This window comes from Thalassophryne amazonica, chromosome 1 (assembly GCF_902500255.1).
Source record: "Thalassophryne amazonica chromosome 1, fThaAma1.1, whole genome shotgun sequence".
NCBI classification, from domain to species: domain Eukaryota; kingdom Metazoa; phylum Chordata; class Actinopteri; order Batrachoidiformes; family Batrachoididae; genus Thalassophryne; species Thalassophryne amazonica.
This window is the reverse complement of record NC_047103.1, coordinates 23,268,133-23,289,472: the sequence shown is the minus strand read 5'-3', so window position 1 is coordinate 23,289,472 and position 21,340 is coordinate 23,268,133. Positions and strand designations below refer to the sequence as shown.

Genomic DNA, 21,340 nt, shown 5'->3' with positions numbered 1-21,340 from the left:
AGAATGGGAGGCAGAGCCTTCAGCTTTCAGGCTCCTCTCCTGTGGAACCAGCTCCCAATTCAGATCAGGGAGACAGATACCCTCTCTACTTTTAAGATTAGGCTTAAAACTTTCCTTTTCGCTAAGGCTTATAGTTAGGGCTGGATCGGGTGACCCTGGACCATCCCTTGGTTATGTTGCTTTAGACGTAGACTGTGGGGGGGGTTCCCATGATGTACTGTTTCTTTCTCTTTTTGCTCCGTATGCATCACTCTGCATTTAATCATTAGTGATCGATCTCTTTTTCCTGGTTCTTTCCCTCAGCCCCAACCAGTCTCAGCAGAAGACTGCCCCTCCCTGAGCCTGGTTCTGCTGGAGGTTTCTTCCTGTTAAAAGGGAGTTTTTCCTTCCCACTGTGGCCAAGTGCTTGCTCATAGGGGGTCGTTTTGACCGTTGGGGTTTTTCATAATTATTGTATGGCCTTGCCTTGCAATGTGGAGCGCCTTGGGGCAACTGTTTGTTGTGATTTGGTGCTATATAAGAAAAAAGTTGATTGATTGATTGATCTGCAGACATTCGCATTTTAAACCCCTAAAGAACGGGCGTTTAACAGGTAGGGACTTGGCACATTTTAAACGCTAAGAGATCTTTCATGAATATGACAATAAGGTTGTCAAAGATTGAGACTGTCAGCAAACCCAAACTAGTTCTCAACTTGTTCAGTGCATTTGTAGTGAAACATTTTGGGAAAGAACAAACAACCCTGAGCAAAGAGAACAGCACCAAACCAGAACTCTTCCAACGATTTTGCACGTATCTACTGTCCAAGTTGCTTTATGGATAATCGCAAAACATGGCAGATTTAAATGTTTGCTTTAAGGCTGTATGAAATCTTATTACATAATTATCCAGAAAGGAATATGGGAAATATGTATGGTATTGCAGTAGAGGTGGGCGGCTCGATCCTAATATCGATACCAACACTGGTATTTTCTCTCCCGCATGCACTGACTGCTGCACACGCAGATTCATCAAAGACTATTCTCTGTCTGTAAGAGCAGCGCTGCACTGTCGCACAACACGGAGCAGCGCACCCTTGTATTGTGGTTTGTCAGCCCTCTACCTCAGATTTTGTTTTGTGTTGAGTGATATTTTTTTTTTAAACAAAAATGTTGATTGTGATGATAAAGTATTCTGTTGTCACGTACAATGTTTGGTGAAATTCTATCCTAGGTCTTTTGGATCCTTTGGATCTATGAAGCTTAAATATGAAAAAGTATTGGTATCAGTATCGATATCGGAGATACTGGGCCTGTATTTACTTGGTATTGGATCAATACCAAAATTCCCGCTATCGCCCACCTCTAATTTGCAGTTGCAGGTAAGAGGAGTTGAGGTTAAAATGGTAGGCTTTAGGATCCTTATTTCAAATCCTCGTCAGACTGGAAAAGTCAGTAAGGACCCTTGGGCGAGGTCCTTAACCCCATCGTTGGTCCCCGTGTCCAGGTGAGCGCCTTGTGTAGTGGCTGCACTCTGTATTGTTATTATGACTCCGCCCATTCGCCCCCTCAGGACGGGAACTCACGATCCTCGACATGGAAGTTGGACACTCTAACCAGAAGGCTAAAACCTAAGGCTCTGGCCTTTTGACCAGAGAATCATTTTGAGCTATTGGGAGTGAGGTTTAATAACTACACATACACAGCGACACCTGCTGGCCTCCGCTACACTTGCAGACATTCATGTGTGAACTGCATCTGCTTCAGATGGAAAAGGGCAATAGAAATGCAGTCTAAGAGCTGTTGTTTTTACATCATGGGGGTTCAGACCACTGTACCCCCCCCTACAATGGGCTGTGATCCGACCAAAAAAAAAAACAAAAAAACCATCACCACTGACGACACATCAATTTAATTATTATTTTAAATGTCATTAAAATGAAGTGGTCAGTTGGTGTCATGCAGAATTATTTCTTGTATGATTTATTTTTCCAGGAGAGCACATCAAATTTAGTTCTTTTCATTTCTTACCCTGGTTTTAATGCATTGCATCCTGAGAGTTTTAAAAAAACAAACAAATAAAACAGTCTCGAACCTGAATTCTATCCAAATTTCTCCCTCCCCCCCCCCCCTTTTTCCACACAAACATCTCTCGGTGATAATTTGCACACGCTCCCTGCCTCCCGCTCCTTATTATCACTACATGGACTCTCCAGCAGGAGTCGCTGCCGCGCTCCTCTCGCTCACCGCCGCCACCAATCCGGGTTCTGGCTCCGTCCCCGGCTCGGCGTCCCACAGGCCAGCAGCGCTACCAGCCGCCTCTCCGCGCCGCTGATGGGGGAGTGATCGGTGCCGTGTGAAGCCGTGACGAAGTTGAGGAGTGAGGCAGCCGCAGTGATGGAGAGGAAGGTACGGATGCTTCCCGCCGCCTCGCGCCACATTAGCACGTTTGTTTTATTTCACGTCACTTTGGCTCGCCGAGTCTCCGCCGCATCCACCATTAAAACTCTTCGGCTCTTTATCCTGTGGGCGCGTTGGGTGTGCGCTCGGCTTTCTCTGGCTTTAAATATTCAAAATAAGCACAATAGTAAAGGTGGCGGGGCGTCTTTTTTTTTTTTATATGCCGAATCGGCGGCGCGTGGTGCACGATGTATTTGGGAGGAGGATGTTGCTGGTTGGAGATATTTAACCGGAGCTTTCAGGCTGTCTGCATCATCACTCAGCTCCTCCACCCCCTCCCCGCGTGTTCCAGCCCACGCAGACACCAGTGGCGTGTTAACCTTGACTGGTGTGTGTGCCTGTGTGTGTGTGTGTGGGGGGCAGACACTTGAGGGGGCGCACGGTGAAGCCCCGCGGCCATCCTGTGCCTCCTTTTATTATACACGCCTTTAATTCAGTTCTAGGCACACACCCCCCCCCTTCCTCCCCCCTTCTGTGATTCAGGGCAATGGTGCCTCATGTGGACAAGTTCAGGTCTCAACTCTGACGGTGTTGTGGATGTTTGCTGGAAAAGTTTCAGTTCTGCAGAAGCAGGAAAGGAATCTTGAAGTGTGTGTGATTGTTGCCAGATCCGCTAGTGATCCGGAGGAATATCTCATTTTAAGTCTTCAGCCGTATATAGCAGTGAAACCTGTAAGTCTGTTTTTTGCTGTCTTTTGATTTCATATTTTACAAATGGCATCATGTCTTGGAAAAAAAATCACTATTTATTTATTTATTTTTTTCCCCTTACATGGTTGGAATGTCATCCCTCATGTCACAGGCGGCTTCAATATTGGGTAGCCACCACCAAGAATTTCAAAATATGTTTTCTGCTTAATTTTCACACCACTACTAAAGTTCTCCCTCAGTTTCCATAGCACTTGTGTTTTTTGGGGCCCTATCTTGATCGTAGAGTGCACAGCACTTGTACATTCGGAGCATGTCCAACTCCACTTTTCTATTTGCGTTGTGCATAATATCTGCGCACAGTAAGGCGCCACTGATGCTCAACATTAAATACATGTACGGGGGGAGCCTTGTCTCTGCATTCTGTACTTGTTTTGTTTGTGTCTGTTTTCTGAACACTTATAAATCATAGACTGTGTATGTTTGTATGTAAATACAGTATATACATACATAACTGGACAAACGCTACGTGATGTGATCCGTTGCTTTTCTGTAGAGACTCAGAAATCCCAACAGCCCTAAAAGTGCACCTCCGGGAGTCACGTTGTTAGCAGTACTTACTACATCACAGTCACAATCCATAAACTGATTAAAAAGTTGGAGCATGTGCAAGACCCCTGTGACCTGGGTGGGACAAGTGAAGCCTGGCCACTTCTGTCAGTTCTCCCAATTTGTGTTCTTGAACAAGCTAAGCAAACAGGCTAACCTTGGTTCGGGTGTTTATGAAATCATATTTTTGGAGACTGAGCTGTGGTTGCCATAACAGTTAGTTAAAAAAAATTATGACCTGCCTATTTTTGCCGTTATGGCGGATTAACTGGACCTAACATCTTCAAGCTACAGATAGCTGTTAAATGTGCTAATGGCCCAGTCACAGGGCACTCGACGATTCCTGAAGGAAGGTAAAAAATAAAAAAAAGTCACAATTCGTTGAGAAAAGGTGGACGAAAGAGCTTTATCACCGAACAGTCTGCAAAGCAAGAGCACGAAAGAGGAACTTAACAAAACTGAAGCTCACGATCTCAACGTTTTAACAAGACATGCCTGGAGCCACAGCTGGAGCAGTGTGTGTCTGCATCTCTGAGTTCCAGGACTCAGCGCTGGGACGGAGCTCATAGCACCTGAGTCCTGGATAAACTGCAAACAGAAGTTGTGGAGATCTGTGTGCATGTCAGTGGACCACCTGCTCTGTTTCCTGTTCCAGAACAAAAGAGGGATCATCTCCATCATCATCAGAATCCACACTCTGTCGACACGCTGTGCGCTCCGTCTTGCTCCAGTTTAAAAAAAAAAAAAGTGTGCTGTATCACTGTATTATGTTCTAAGCCATATATATTGATTTATAACAGAAAACTGTCAAAAGGGAGAATAAATATAAAAATATAAGTGTAAAGATGATTGAATATATCAGAGCAGTAAATTAATCAGTGCGTGTGAACATGCGCATTGACTCACATGTGCGTTTATTCCACCAGCTGATCCACAACGTGAATTCTTCCTTCCAGAACAGCTCATTATATAATCATTTTCATTCAACTACCGGTTGCCACATGTACAGAAGGACTGGATTATCATTCCTACACTCATATTATTATATTTAATACAAATTAATAAGCGCACGCAGGAGCTGCTGCGCTGCTGCTAATGCTGCATTCAAGTACCGTCGGAAATTACACATCTTTCTTGTTTCAAATTCAACAGTTGCTTGTGGCAAAATAATTAATTGTATCCACACAAAATATTTATTCTGGCCTATGTAAGGTGCCTGAACTCATTGAAGCTGACCCCCCACACAGATAAAAAAAAATAATCCAAACAAGCAGGCTGAGTTTGCTCTGTAATTTCCGACGGTACATGAAGCAGCAGCAGCCTCAGTGCTCAGAAACTGGCTTCTGCATGGTGTGAAAACATTCAGCTGCTCCAACGAAGTCAAATTAAACAATAACGTTACAAAAACTAAACAAACGATTAAAAAACGTCAAGAACGACAGCAAAACGAAACTTAGATGAATTGAGGTATTCGTTGCCCTTCGTTCAAATTTTTCAACAGTTTATAAATCCTGACGAAGCTCCAGCTGCAGGAACGAAGCTGCGCGAAGGTTAAATGATGCCAACGAAAGTCAACGAAAGTCCAGGTTTCTTGTTTCGTCAGGGCTTCATCACCCTTCGTTAAGTGCCGTGTGACTGGGCCATAACACTGTTAGCATGCAAAATTAAATGATGAAAATTTCACTCAACAGAAATACTGGAGCGCAGGCATCTTAGATGATCCGTTCAGACAATTAACCACACCACGGGGCATATTATTACTGATACTTGTAATAAAATGCTCAGAACTGACAAATAATCCTCCGCAACAACTAACAACCCCAGCCAGTGGCCTTTGTGCAGCTGGTGCTCTGCTCAGTGGTACAGAGTAGTTGTCAATAAAAATGACCACACCCCTAATTATGCATAACTTTATGGCTTAAAATGTCTTAAACTAAGTTGTTAGAAAAGGTCCACCCACTCTACAGTTGTCATGGAGAAACTAGCTACAGAGACAAAGCTGTTTTTGTACCAGGCTCTAAACATGTTTTTCTTGACTGTACAATTGGACATTTTAACATGGGTGTCATTGTTGTGATTCCATCCACTTTGTGCAATGCACCAGTTCCACTGGCAGTAAAGAAGCCTCAGAACATGATCCCACCATGCTTAAGTTTGTAAAGTGTTCTTGTGGTTGAATATCTCAGCTTTACTCTTTTAAACATATCTTCAGTCATTGTACCAAAACAGAGTCTTTGTCTCATCAGACCATGTGATCGGGTGCACATTTTAATCAAGCTTGAAGAAAGTATTGCTTTGTTGGACTTCTGTCCAACAAAGAAGCCTCTTAGTCCATTTAAGATGGTACGCAGTGACACTGATCTGTCCAGCAGCTTCTGCTTTGTGACCTGTGCCTTGGTGGTTCCTGAGTCCAACCATCCCAATCATGTTTATTTTACCTCAAAAGACGTTTTAATATGGGCTTCTATGGCAAGGCTACTTTCTTGAGCCAGCCTCGAGTGGTCTTTCAAGAAACTGCAACTTTTTCCATCTTCTAGGATGTATGGAAGTATTTGGGGCAGTGACTGTTAACATAATTTGAAAAGGCATGATGGCCTCCAGGAAGGGGCCTGTTCCCATGGTGATATAACGTGCGTATGGAAATAACATTAATTCAATGTTGCAGGTAATTAAACAGATGTTTATAAATATTATACAGTGGAACCTCAGTTTTTGAATGGCTCTCTTTATGAACAAATCGGTTCATGAACATATTTTTGAACGAAAAATGTATCACCTTTCGAACACTGCAGGAACACCTCTGTCACAGTAGGTGGCAGTAATGCACTGTGTTGGTTGCAGTCCACCAATAAACTCAAAAGAAGAAGCAGCAGCAAGAAAGTCTGTCTTCATTTATTTATTAAATCATATTTTTGGGGACTGTGCAGTGGTTCTCCTGATGGTTTACTTTGTTGTTATGAGCCACGTTTTTTTTTTTTTTTTTACTTTACAGTAATCACACATTAAGTGGAGCTAATGGGCAAAGCTACACTTTCAGCACCTGTCGTTGCCCGACAGGTGCTGAAAGTGCTAATATTGTTAGCATACATTATTAAAATCCGACCAGAGTTTCACTGCAACAGAGGCGTTCAGAAGTTCAGTTACCTGATGTTCTTATGGTCTCTTCTGTACAGGTAAGGTGAAATTAAATTGTCTATTTTAGTATAATTACTTTGCAGTATTTTGTAGAAGATGCTATGCATATTCTGTGTATTTTGTCTGCCTTTTACGCATGAAATGCAGTTAAAAAGGTAAAAACAGTGTTGTTGGGGCCAGGAACTGATTTATTATTAACATTTTCTTATGAGAAAATTGGTTTTGGTTTAAGAACAACTAGGTTTAAGAACACCATGTAGGAACCAATTAAGTTCTAAGGTTTAACAAATCTCACTTTTGTGAGAAACAATGAAGCATAATTTTAATAAACTTGTTTTTCTTCTTCATATTTGTAGCTTTAAACAATGAAGCATAATTTTAATAAACTTGTTTTTTTTTTCTTCAAATTTGTAGCTTTAATATATTAGTTTTTCTTTTTTTCATGAACCATGTGGATGTTTGGCAGCACCGTTGCTTATTTTACTTATCCCGTCGTCACATTCTTGTTTCACTGTGCGAACCTACAGCCAGACTCTAAAAACTAACAGCAGGAACGAGCCCAGGAACACTGAATAGTTTTAGTCAGCATGTGGTTTTTGACAAGGCGTTCATACTTTACCCATAAATCTGTTCTCGTTGCCTTTTCGAGGCCTCTCGGATCTGTTTACATGCACAGAAGTCTTTTGGACTTCTTGGTGACTCAGCTGATTTCTCTTGCACTTCAGACCAAATGAAAAATGAATCTGAGCGTGCAGGTGGATAACAGAAAGAGCCGCAGGAACAATTGTGTATTTTTAGAAAACTGCTGCATTCGTGTTTCATAGATTGTGATTTCATCTGATACGCCCAGGAGTCATTCCATTAGTTTTTCCACTGTGCAAAGACTTTTTTTTTTCCCCCAGCAGTGACGTATATTAAATTTCCAAGCATAATGTCTCAGGAATGTTTCAGCTCTTCTGCTTTCACTCAGTTTTACTTTGCATTGATGTGGGTCTCAAACTGGCGGCCCGTGAGCCAATAATTTACAGTCTGTGGCATACCTTATTATAGTACATGTTATTAACTACAGGACTTGTCATTTTCTTCTACACTTTCAACTGAAAAGAAGTGTGGGCATAAATTCCATTATATTATATTCCATCCATGTTGTGTAATGCACCAGTTCCATTGGCAGCAAAAGGGCCTCAAAACATGATACCTCCACATTTAACAGTTGGTAAAGTGTTCTAGGGGTTGAATATCTCACCTTTGCATTGTGATCAAACACAGTCTTTGTCTCATCTGACCATATGGGCAGTTGAAAACTTTAGTCAAGCTTGAAGAAGGTATTTCTTTTGGAACAGGGGCCTCTTTGTTGAACTGAAGCCTCTTAGGGGGCTATTTACACAGGGTGCTGTTCCACTACGATCGCCCACCATCCAAAAAAGTGCAAAAACAGGATGAAACAGCAAAATCTGGCTTATCTCCTAACAGGCTGTCTTACAAAATGCAGACTTGGAAACCCACCCGAAAACTAAAGAAAGCAGCTGTGCCCTCAGCCAGGCATGAGCAAGCTGTTCAACTTTGAACAAAACCCACAATAAATGCTGCTTTGGCTTAAAGTTTTTACCATGATGGAGCACGATCAAAGACGTTTCAAGCTGTAATCACTATGGATAACCTGTTGAGGTGTCCTTCTCACATAGTGCGAATTTGGTCAAATTACAGCAAAACAGCGCAAAACAATTCGAATGAATAAACCACGAAAACATTGTGCCGATGGACAGGCATGTACGATCCTGCTGCGAAGGTGTCGTGCACACTCATGCATGAACACAGTGCGAGCAACTGGAGTCTGTGTAACCACATTGCACCGCTGCTGTGGAATAAATAAAAAATAAAAACCAGCTGGTACCTGTGGAACCACCCCATCGTGCCGCACCTGTGGAAAACAAACAAACAAAAAAAAAAACCATACATGCCACCCACGGGATTCGTACCTGGAGTTTATTGATTGCCAGCCCAAAACTTGACCACTGTGCTACTATCATTGGCCTGTAAACGGTGCGAGAAAATGCCTGAAATCAACAAAGATGGGTGTATTTAAAAAAATAATAAAGACACACACCATAAAAAACGCCCTCTTATCAAGTATGAACCGTCTGTTCCTCTGTAAATGACCCATGGTCACAGACGTACAGTCATGAAATGACATTAATGAAGCAGTGCACTGTTATTATGTCCACATCTACTGGTTCGGTTTGTCCAGCTGGCCCCGCGCGCATGTCCATTTGGAACAGAGCTCACGTGGGTCACGTGACAGTTAGATCGCCCACTGCGCGCTGTGGGCGGACACACCCCCTGTCAGTTCAGCGCACACACCAACACACCATCTGTACATCAATATATCAGGCAAGTGCACCACATGTTTACAGATATGGGGGGGGGGGGCGCAACACACATGTGATTCACATGCACGCCACGTGTGTGAGGGGGGAGCTGACACTCTGGTACCTCACGTGTTGCTGTTTTACAAAGCCAAACTCGTGGGGCACAAATTTCACATCCAGCTCGACAATGATCATCTGCTGACTGTTTTCTTGATGATAGTGCGAATGGCCACACATTTTCTAAGTGCCACACGAGCGGTGTTAGATGTTCATGTGTGTCAGCTGGAATTTGGCCGACACCTGCCGCGAGAGGGACTGATGGGCTCATACAGTGCACACTGTTTTTCAACCGCTGGTGTGCGCAAATAGTTGTAGCAACAGGTGTACGAGGCAGCTACGAATTTACATGTTTTGCATACGATTCCTGCTTCATGCGCACGTCGACCAAATTCGCACTATGTGTGAAGGGCCCTTAAAGAAGTTTGAACAAGATTGAAGCCATTAATACTACAAATACCCCAAAGATACTGCATACTATCAGCGATTTCTAGAATTGCTATGAAATTTTGAAAACAGTTCAGAAACTGGATCCCAATTTCAAATCTGATGCTGGTGATGGCCGAAACCACGATGTATAAAAAGTTTGTTCAAGATTGACAAAGATAGATCAAGAAGTTACTGTGATGCTTCAAAACGTGCCCTGATTTGCTATTTAGGATTAAACGGGAAGGAACGACAGTCTGTAGAATAGCCCTCTTAGTTCTCACAAGACTGTACAGAGTGACACTAATGGTCCAGCAGCTTCCGGTTTATGGCCTATGCCTTGATGCTTTTAGAGTCTGACCATCTCAATCAGTTGCTCTCAGCTGAGGATAACTAATGGGGCTTTTCTAGACCTTGGTGGGAAATGTACAGTTTTATTGGGAGGCTACACATCCATTATTGTGTATATCCTTTATTTTACCAGAGAAGTCTCACTGACATTAAAATCTCTTCTGCAAGAGAGACTTGGCCAAGAAAGCAGAATAACAGTAATTACAACATGAATACAAACAAACACCATAAAAGAATAAAAGCACTAATATTCAGTCAATTCACAATAAAATCAAGATTTTAAAAAAAGGGATGTACAGTCTTACAAGAAAACTCTAAAAACATTTGCACTGACCAAGTGTTTATTTTTCTTTTCTCAATTCTTTAAAATTGATTTAAATTCCCCCATTCTAATTAATCCTGGCAGTTTCAGCTCCTCCTGTAAATTATTCCAGGAGAAAGGAGGAGCATAGTTGAAAGTTTTTTGCCAAGTTCAGTTCTAACTCTGAACAATAGCACGTGGGTGCAGGTAATGAGGATTTACAAACCATGTATGAAGGCATCAAACCAATGAGAGATTTGTAGACAAAAGTCATCCAATGAGTAAATCTGCAAACATACAGAGCAGGCAAACTAGTGGCATCATACAAAGCACAGTGATGAACACGATTTCCCAAACCACAAATGAAATGCAGCACACAATGGTACACAGTATCCAACTTCTTTAGGCATTGATGAGATGCATTCATAAGAAACAAGTCACCATAGTCCACCAAAGAAGGAAATGTTCCAGGAATCAAGCATTTCCTTGCCTTCAGGGAAAAACAGGACTTGTTTCTGAACAACAAACCTAGTAAGTCCCTTTGGCTGCTCCCTTGTTTGCACTCGGGGTCGCCACAGCAAATCCAAGATGGATCTGCATGTTGAATTGGCACAGGTTTTACACCTGATGCCCTTCCTGACGCAACTGGAGAAATGGAGAAATGTGGCAGGGGTGGGATTTTAACCCAGAGCCTTCTGCACTGAAACCAAGGGCATTAACCAAAACCTAATTTAAGTTTAAAGTTTGAGACAAGATTTTCAATATGAAAGTGGAATGACAAGTTCTGATCAAGTATAATTCTGAAATATTTGCAAGATGTGACAGTTTCAATATCAAGCTCCTGAGCAGTTGAGATTTTAAAAAGATTGGGTGTTGTTAATTTGCTATATGAGAAAAGAACAAATTTTAACTTATCTGGTTTGAACACCAGTTTACGCACAGTTAAATTAGACAAAACAACAATGGAGGCCAACTGCAAGAATTCTAGAGTTTGAGCAATGGAAGGGAAAGAACAATAGATAACTGTCATCTGCATAAAAATGGAAGCAGTGTTTGATAAGTTGTCATAAATATTATAGTGAAAAGCAGAGGTCCAAGTATGGAACCCTGAGGTAGACCTTTTCAACACTGGGAAGCAGGAAGGGGAGCAGCTGTCAAACTGGACACATTGTGTTCTAGCTAACAAGTAGCACACTCAGATAAGCCAATATTTCGAAGTCTATCTGCCAAGATGTTGTGATCCACAGTGTTTAAAGCTTTTGACAGATCACTAAAAAGAACAGCACAATGCTTTATGCAGTCAGAGGTTTACTTTTTCCACAGTTTATGTTATAGCGTTATTCCAAAATGCAGTAAATTCAGTTTTTCCCTCAAAATTCTACTCATGTCTGTGTTTCTCATGTCACAGACGTCATGGCCAGTGTTTTTTAAGTTTTGCAAACTTATTAAAAATAAAAACTAAATTGCATGTACATAAGTATTCACATCCCTTGCTCATTACTTTGTTGATGCACCTTTGGCAGCAATTATAGCCTCAAGTTTTCTTGAATACGATGCCACAAGCGTGGCGCACTTATCTTTGGCCAGTTTTGCCCATTCCTCTTAGCAGCACCTCTCAAGCTTCATTTTAGTCTTGTGTCAATTAAATTTGTGATGAGATAATATTCCTAAGTTTGGCAATGGCTGCACTCCAACAGGAAGCTGTATGACTGATAATGCAACAGGGGGGAAAAAAAAGCAGCACTATGCACAGTTTCTCCGATCACAACCACAAATGCCTGTAACTCCATAGTTATCTGCATGTCTTGGTGGCTTCCCTGACTAGTCTCCTTCTTGCATGGTTGCTCAATTTTTGAGAACTACATATAAATTTAACATACTATTTGTATTTCTTAATTATTGTTATAAATTAAGTTTAAGCCACAATCAGTGACTTGGAAGTGTTTGTACGTCCATGATGATTTACATTAACTATAAGCATTATTACAATTCATCTTTCTTTTATTGTTTCAGTTCAGTTCCATTGTGATGGTGGATAGAGGCAAAATTACAAAAATGGTGCAAGTGTGGAAGTACTTTTTCACATAATTTCACTTTATCACAATTTTTCACACACCTGTCAGATAGAAATAAGTTAAATCTATCTGACTGTTGAATAGTTGCAATAGAAGAAAACATGCTTCCATCTTTAAGTTTATTGGTTCACAAAAACGGCAAAAAAGGTCCTTAAGTTTCTTCTCTGGTGCAGCAGTCAAAAAAATCCAGTCCAGTGAAGTCAGACTGGAGGGCGGGTGACTTGAACCTTGCCCATGTGTAGGGCCTTGGGCGACTTATGTTGTGATTTGGAGCTGTGTAAATAAACTGAATTAACTTGCACGCAGAGAACAAAAGGTCAGGCAAATGTCATAATCTCAAATATTTCTGTTGAACAGCTCAGAGTTTTTAACAGACCGTAAAGACATCAAATGGGGGGCGGGGGAGGCCATGCAAATGTTTCAGTCCATGTTGGACCGTCCCCAGTGCAAAAGGAACAGTGCATGCTGAGACACCTTATACAGTATATGTGGAATCTGCTATTGAACCTAATCAAGGAGCAACAGCTTAATTGATCGCCAATCACCGATGGACCCAATTACCAACAGATCAGGGCACTGCAAACACAAGAGAATGAAATAACATTGAAACACAAAGATGTTCTCATACAGAAAGTGATAAATAAACAGATTTTTTAAAATGCTGAAAATAGGATACACTGTTACAAAAGGAAACCAGGTCAAATCCAATTCTTTGTTTAAGTAACTAGCTTATAATGTTAGAAGGTTTATATACACTAAGCAGAATTTCGTCCAATTTTCCACCGTGATGATTGGGAGCAATTACATCAAAACCACAGAATGTCACATCAGAAACTGAATGACTGTCGTCTGTGAAATACTTCTAGTGCAGCGGATAAGAGAATACGTGTATTTAGAGGGGAATCCTGCAAATGGTGATAAAAGCATCAAATTTGGCAGAAATACTCCTCAGACAATCCTCTTTTGAAAAAAATGATTGGCCACTTGAATTTTCAATCGGTGGTCAGGTAGGGGTCAATTGAAGAATTACACAGAGGTCAAAATTAAAATATGCTCCAGTCATGTTGAAAAATATTACATATTATTTGCCTGATCATGAAGATTCCAAAAAGGTATAGTTTGGACTGTCTGTGACTGAATTCCATGGAGTTACGGGATAAAAACAGCAAGAATGGTGACAAAGGTCAGTTTCATTTTGTACAGAGGTCAAAAGTTAAAGTTGTTCCAATATTTGGTAAAACGTGATGCAAATTACTAGTTGAATTAACACGGTTCTAAAAAGGAATAGTTTGGACCATGTATCATCCTTACTTATCATGTTACGGGGTAACATATGTCACATGTCATAGAATCCAATAGACATAGACCTTGTTTGACCTTTTACTTTGGAGACCAAGCATTCAACGCTATTCCATTTATTAATCCTGTTAGCTCAACCAATAATTTGCATCAGTTTTTACCAAAATTGGAGCAACTTTAACTTTTGACCCCTGTACAAAATGACATTGACCTTTGTCACCATTCTTGCTGTTTTTATCTCGTAACTCCATAGAATTCAGTCACAGATAGTACAAACTATACCTTTTTGGAATCTTTATGATCAGGCAAATAATGTGGAATATTTTTGAATATGATTGGAGCATCTTTTAATTTTGACCTCTGTGTAATTCTTCAATTGACCCCTACCTGACCACCGATTGAAAAGTCAAGTGGCCAGTCGTTTTTTCAAAAGAGGAGTGTCTAAGGAGCATTTCTGCCGAATTTGATGCTTTTATCACCATTTGCATGATCGCTTCACTTATCTGCTGCACTATTTACAACGGCTGATTTATGATCATCTCAGTAAATTGCACTTTTGTGTTAGTTAATTCTGAATCAAAGTGGTTTATTGCTTTTTCTGACATTGGATGGCACCTTTGCTACAAACAGCGTACATGCACGTGTACATAAAGCTCCCTCGAACTTTTAAATGTGAAATTTAAAACCATGTGATTCCAGTTCATTCCCTCATGTTTTAATGTTTCAACACCAAATCAACTGAAACATTTTGAAGCATTTTCTTTGATTCAGTTGGTGATGTACTGAGGCCTCATCTATCAAAAAAATAAACTAGAGCTGTGATGGTTTCCTTTTGATACACACTTCAGAACCGTGTTCAGAACAGGTTTTCAAATACTTTGGGACAGTGTTTCTAGTTAGTGTCACTAATTTGCAGAACTGACAAAAAAGGGTCCCCGCCCATAAAATAAATAAATAAAGCATCTTTCTTTTCAATGTTGAAATATTTAAAATTACCAAAAATATTTGATTATTTTAAAAATGTAATCAGATGTAACAAAATTTAAAATTGCATGTTCAGACATCTGTCCTACTTTGACATTATATATTTATTTTTTCTTATTGCTTCTCTCCTTTTGCTCAGGTTCATCACACCTGATCCAGTACAGATCTTCATGTTGATTTGGTACAATTTTTATCAAATCAGTTTTATTGATATAGCGCCAAATCACAACAACAGTTGCCCCAAGGCGCTTTATATTGCAAGGCAAAAGCCATACAATAATTACAGAAAAACCCCAACGGTCAAAACGACCGCCTATGAGCAAGCACTTGGCGACAGTGGGAAGGAAAAACTCCCTTTTAACAGGAAGAAACCTCCAGCAGAACCAGGCTCAGGGAGGGGCAGTCTTCTGCTGGGACTGGTGGGGGCTGAGGGAGAGAATCAGGAAAAAGACATGCTGTGGAAGACAGCAGAGATCAATCACTAATGATTAAATGCAAAGTGGTGCATACAGAGCAAAAAGAGAAAGAAACACTCAGTGCATCATGGGAACCCCCCAGCAGTCTAAGTCTATAGCAGCATAACTAAGGGATGGTTCAGGGTCACCTGATCCAGCCCTAACTATAAGCTTTAGCAAAAAGGAAAGTTTTAAGCCTAATCTTAAAAGTAGAGAGGGTGTCTGTCTCCCTGATCCGAATTGGGAGCTGGTTCCACAGGAGAGGAGCCTGAAAGATGAAGGCTCTGCCTCCCATTCTACTCTTACAAACCCTAGGAACTACAAGTAAGCCTGCAGTCTGAGAGTGAAGCGCTCTATTGGGGTGATATGGTACTAAGAGGTCCCTAAGATAAGATGGGACCTGATTATTCAAAACCTTATAAGTAAGAAGAAGAATTTTAAATTCTATTCTAGAATTAACAGGAAGCCAATGAAGAGAGGCCAATATGGGTGAGATATGCTCTCTCCTTCTAGTCCCTGTCAGTACTCTAGCTGCAGCGTTTTGAATTAACTGAAGGCTTTTCAGGGAACTTTTAGGACAACCTGATAATAATGAATTACAATAGTCCAGCCTAGAGGAAATAAATGCATGAATTAGTTTTTCAGTATCACTCTGAGACAAGACCTTTCTAATTTTAGAGATATTGCGCAAATGTAAAAAAGCAGTCCTACATATTTGCTTAATATGCGCATTGAAGGACATATCCTGATCAAAAATGACTCCAAGATTTCTCACAGTATTACTAGAGGTCAGGGTAATGCCATCCAGAGTAAGGATCTGGTTAGACACCGTGTTTCTAAGATTTGTGGGGCCAAGTACAATAACTTCAGTTTTATCTGAATTTAAAAGCAGGAAATTAGAGGTCATCCATGTCTTTATGTCTGTAAGACATCCCTGCAGTTTAACTAATTGGTGTGTGTCCTCTGGCTTCATGGATAGATAAAGCTGGGTATCATCTGCGTAACACTGAAATTTTATGACAGAAGTTTTGTCATTTTGCATTTTTTCATTTCAAAGTGAGCCATGGCTTTCTTAAATTTGGGAGTTGTATTGCCTAGTGTGTCTGTATAGTATTTGCCCACATATTTCTTTTGATCCAGTCTCTGGAACAATGTGCAAAACATGTTTCAGAATGAAAGGGAATACCAGCCACATATTGTATCTGGTGTTCAATTCTGGTTTTAATTTACGGTTCTGTTGTATATTTTGTCTGGAATTTGTCCATGTAGTGGGCATTGTGTTTCTCCCCACAGTTGGTAGCTCGTTAGGTGGGCAGAGAGCAGTCTAATGCTCATGAAACACACAAACTACATTTGAGCTTTAAACACAGTTGTTTGTAATATTTCTACAATTTATTCATCATCCACTAATGGTCCGTAACACATTAGCTGAATGAATTTTTTTACCCCCCCATATACCTTTGCAAATGCCTGATCCAAGACCCAGAAATGAATGGAAAAAGTTTGTTAGCTTCTGTTCGAAAATCGTCACTCGTCCCTGGTGCAGATATGTCTGACTCTAAATTGATTTATCCATCAATGTATTGGAATGTCTTTGTGCTGTGCTATTTTATCATAATTCGCTTCTGCTTGCAATGACCTAATCTGTTGCTAATTGGTGCCATGGTGCTCCATCAATCTGCTGCTCATTCATTAGGTTCACCTGCAGATTCCACATACAGTGTATCTGAAAAGTATTCACAGCACATCACTTTTTTCCACATTTTGTTGTTAAAGCCTTATTCCAAAATGGATGAAATTCATTTTTTCCCCAAAATTCTACACACATTACCCAATAATGACGATGTGAAAAAGCTTTTTTGAGATTTTTGCAAATTTATTAAAAATAAAAAAGAAATCTCATGTACCTAAGTATTCACAGCCTTTGCCATGAAGCTCAAAATTGAGTTCATATGCGTCATTGTTTCTACAGCTTAATTGGACTCCACCTGGGGTAAATTCAGTTGATTGGACATGATTTGGAAAGTCACACACCTGTCTACATATAAGGTCCCACAGTTGACAGTGCATGTCAGAGCACAAACAAAGCATGAAGTCAAAGGAATTGCCTGTAGACCTCTGAGACAGGATTGTCTTGAGGCACAAATCTGGGGAAGGGTACAGAAACTGCTGCTGTTGCTTTGTAGGTCCCAATGAGCACAGTGACCTCCATCATCCATAAATGGAAGAAGTCAGATCCACCAGGACTCTTCCTAGAGCTGACTGCCATCTAAACTGAGTGATTGGGGAGAATGGCCTTAGTCAGGGAGGTGACCAAGAACCTGATGGCCACTCTGTCAGAGCTCCAGCATTCCTCTGTGGAGAGAGAAGAACCTTCCAGGAGGACAACCATCTCTGCAGCATTCCACCAATGAGGCTTGTATGGTAGAGTGGCCAGACTGAAGCCACTCCTTAGTAAAAAGCCCATGACAGTCCACCTGGAGTTTCCCAAAAGACACCTGAATGATTCTCAGACCATAAGAAAAAAAATTCTCTGGTCTGATGAGACAAAGATTGAAATCTTTGGCGTGAATGTCAGGTGCCATGTTTGGAGGAAACAAGGCACCATCCCTACAGTGAAGCATGGTGGTGGCAGCATCATGCAGTGGGGATATTTTTTAGTAGCAGGAACTGGGAGACTAGTCAGGATTGAGGGAAAGATGAATGCAGCAATATACAGAGTAGAGCATGACACGGGAGTGGATTTTCACTCCCTTCCCATCCCGCTCCCAGAAAAAAAAATCCCATTCTGTCCCAATCCTGGACTGGAGTAAAAAAAATAAATCCCATCCCATCCCACTCCTGTAAAGATGACTCCCAATCCCATCCCGCTCCCACTCAAAATCAGTCCCTCTCCCATCCCACTCCCGTATGTCTTGCGCCGTGATGATCAATCAGGGACTGGATATGTAGTGATGTGGAGATGTCTGGAGTTTGAGTGAAGATGTAAACAGTTCCTGTATCTGGTAGCAGCCTGTGAGCAAGACTTATGTCTCTTTTGTCCTTTATTTCACAATTATGACAGAGTTTTTGGAGCGAGCAGCAGCCCCACAGCAGGGGGAGCGGAGTTTCTTTCTACTTTTATTTTACGTGCGTGCGCAAGCGAATCGTCTGTGGAGAATATTTTATTAATTAACTACACAGATGTATAATAAAACAAATGGTGACTGGTTTCTAAACACAATTATGACAGAGTTTTTTGATGGAAGAGCGAGCTGCAGCAAGCAGCAGAGTTTTTTTTTTTTTTTAATTGTTTACATGTGCGCGCGTGAATGGGATGGGAGGTCCTCAAGTTGGGTCCTGCAGAGGCGGAAGGACCGCTGAAAGCAGCCGTTATCCAGACACAGCTCCTGCAGCAAATAATGATACTCCCTGAATTCGGAGCTTTCCACAACAACTCACTCCGTGTGATCAAGGTCCCTCATGTTAACTTGACTGACAACCGGAGCCGGCAAGCAGAATGGAAGCTCCTCCTATTTGATGACGCACCAGGGCGAATTTTCACAGCAAAAGCAGAGCGACACACCGGGCGAAGGAGGCGCATCCGTTGCCACGCGACCCCCGCGAATTTGTAGCGTCTGATCGCGCCCGGTGTGAACGCATTGTGGTTGTTTTAAATAGATGAAAATCATCATCTATTTTTCATTTTTATTCCCGTCCCATCCCAATCACGGGATTGATAAAATTTTGACTCCCATCCCGCGGGAATCCCGCAGGAATCACGTGACCCACGGGAATTCCCGAAAAATGTCATCCTCTAATACAGAGACATCCTGGATGAAAACCTGCCAAACCAAAAATGACCCTAAGCACACAGTCAAGATATCAAAGGAGTGGCTTCAGGACAACTCTGTGAATGTCCTTGAGTGGCCCAGCCAGAGCCCAGACATGAATCCGATTGAACATCTCTGGAGAGACCTGAAAATAGATGTGCACCGACGCTCCCCATCCAACCTGATGGAGCTTGAGAAGAATGCAAAGAGGAATGGGCAAAACTGCCCAAAGATAGGTGGGCCGATCACTGGCATCACATTCAAGAAGCCTTGAGGCTATAATTGCTGCCAAAGGTGCATCAAAAAGGTATTGAGCAAAAGCTGTGAATACTTATATACACATGATTTCTTAATTTTTTATTTTTAATAAATTTGCAACAATTAAAAAAAAATTCATGTTGTCATTATGGGGTGTTGTGTGGAAAAGTCTGAGAGAAAAAAAAAAGAATTTACTCTATTTTGTAATAAACCTGTAACATAACAAAATGTGGAAAAAAGTGAAGTGCTGTGAATACTTTCCGGATGCACCGTATAAGGCATCCCAGCATGCATTGCTCCTTTTGCACTGGGGGATGTCCAACATGAGCATAAACATCTGTGTGGCTTTGTGCATATGTTATTTTTGCTGTCGGTAAAGCTGGTAGTGTGTCACAAAATTCCCAAATGCAAATGATGTAGGAAGGGGAGGTGGTGGCGTAATGGTTTACACGTTGGTCTGGGATGCCAGCGATCTGGGTTCCCTTCCCAGTTGCAGCCAAGCTCCTAACTAGCACCTTGAACAGATGTGCTGGAGAGGAAGGAGAGACACATTCTGTGGGCCCTTTTGGAAATAAGCTGCTGATAAAGTGCTTTTGTTGGCTACCCACGTTAAATAATGAACCTCTTCTTCGACATGAATAATTTGGACATCCCAATCCCAACTCGTTTTACTGCTGATAGTCCAAGTGGACCCCATCTCACACCCTGCGACTGCTGGGATAAGCTCCAGCCCCCCATGACCCTTGATTGAAGTATGCAGGAAAATGAATGAGTAGTCCAAGTGGCCCAACTAGGAGAAGCAGATCAGTTGTGCTCTGCTCAGTTTGTCTTCAGGACATCTGCACACAGTGACATAGATTTGAAGCAGCATCACTAATGCAGGCTCTCCGTGAACAGGATGGAGTCTTTGAACCCGGCTGCTGGCACAGATGTTCCCGGCAGAATAGAAATGATCGATGTTATTCGTGTGCACGGAGCTGTGACACCTCCTGAGGTCTGATTCAGAATCGGCTCCTTTTACAGAGTGTTGAATGCTTGACCTGTCTTTTTAAGGAAAACCTCACAGGATCCTATCGTGCACGCCACAGCGAGTTATGTTTTACATTTATTTTGGAGGACTCGTTTAGGTCAGTCAGTTGTTTGTCAGTGTTTCACTGAGTCTACGGCTTTAGTGTTTCCAGTAACTTATCAAATTTGATTTTTCACACCAACATTTAGAAGCACAAGGACGCATGCCTCTGGGATCATTTCTGAAATAATGGATCACCCAGCGAAATGTTTTCTGCCTTTGTGTTTCATGTTATTGGCAGGGGAAAAACAGACAATGGAGCACTTCCTTTTTTGGCCGGTTAGGAATTTGCTGCTCCAGTGACTGTTACCCAGGAAACAAACGAGATTAAAGTGAAACCCGAGCGCAATTATTGATAAGTGGTTATCTTCAGTTGTATTGTCACAATTTTGTTTTAAGGTTATTGATGGTTTTTTGTTTGTTTTTACTTGATTCAACAAAATAAATAAATACAAAATGACATATTATTCAGTTAAATACAGTACACAACATTCTAAATCAGCTGAAAATTAATATTCAAACAAAATGCAAAATTAAAAGATGAATTAATTTGATTTCAGGGGGTTTCTTCAGTTTTATTTACTTATTTGTAATGTTCTAAAAACTTGCTGCTTTTTTAAATTGTTGCTTTCATACTGGAATAGTAATGCAGTGTTTATCAGTACAACAGGGCTGTAACCACATCCACTCTGGGAGGTGGGGGGTGGGTGCCAGTGGTCCATTTTAGTGTTTCAGACATTATAAAACACTGAAGTAATTGTTTCATATAGTATCTTGAAACGGTAGATTCCTGTGAGAGGCAGATGTTTCTTTAATGTTTGAAGCATTTAGTGTTTTGAGCATTTTTAATTATTTTTTTTTTATTATTGAAACGGTAGTTGTTGGAACATTTTGAGAAGATGGATCAGTTTCTGAAGCAATTGTCATTTTGTGTTTTAAGTGTTTAAACAGTTACTTTAAATGAACTTTCATGAATTTTTTATTGAGTCGTCTGAAGTAATTGGTTCATTTGTTTTTGTTTTTCTTTTCAGTATTTTGAGTATCTGAGGAACAG

The 21,340-nt window shown here is 41.1% G+C and overlaps 1 protein-coding gene across 1 annotated transcript in view; it reads left to right on the top strand.

Annotated features, from left to right (window-relative positions):
- The first annotated feature begins 2,234 nt into the window (after positions 1-2,234).
- The window catches only part of LOC117507349 (SWI/SNF-related matrix-associated actin-dependent regulator of chromatin subfamily D member 3), a 103,608-nt gene continuing 84,502 nt past the window's right edge, over positions 2,235-21,340 (top strand). The window contains exon 1 of the mRNA XM_034167216.1: positions 2,235-2,387. Coding sequence (XP_034023107.1) covers positions 2,376-2,387 — 12 coding nt within the window. The 5' untranslated portion in view covers positions 2,235-2,375. The remainder of the gene's footprint in view (positions 2,388-21,340) is intronic.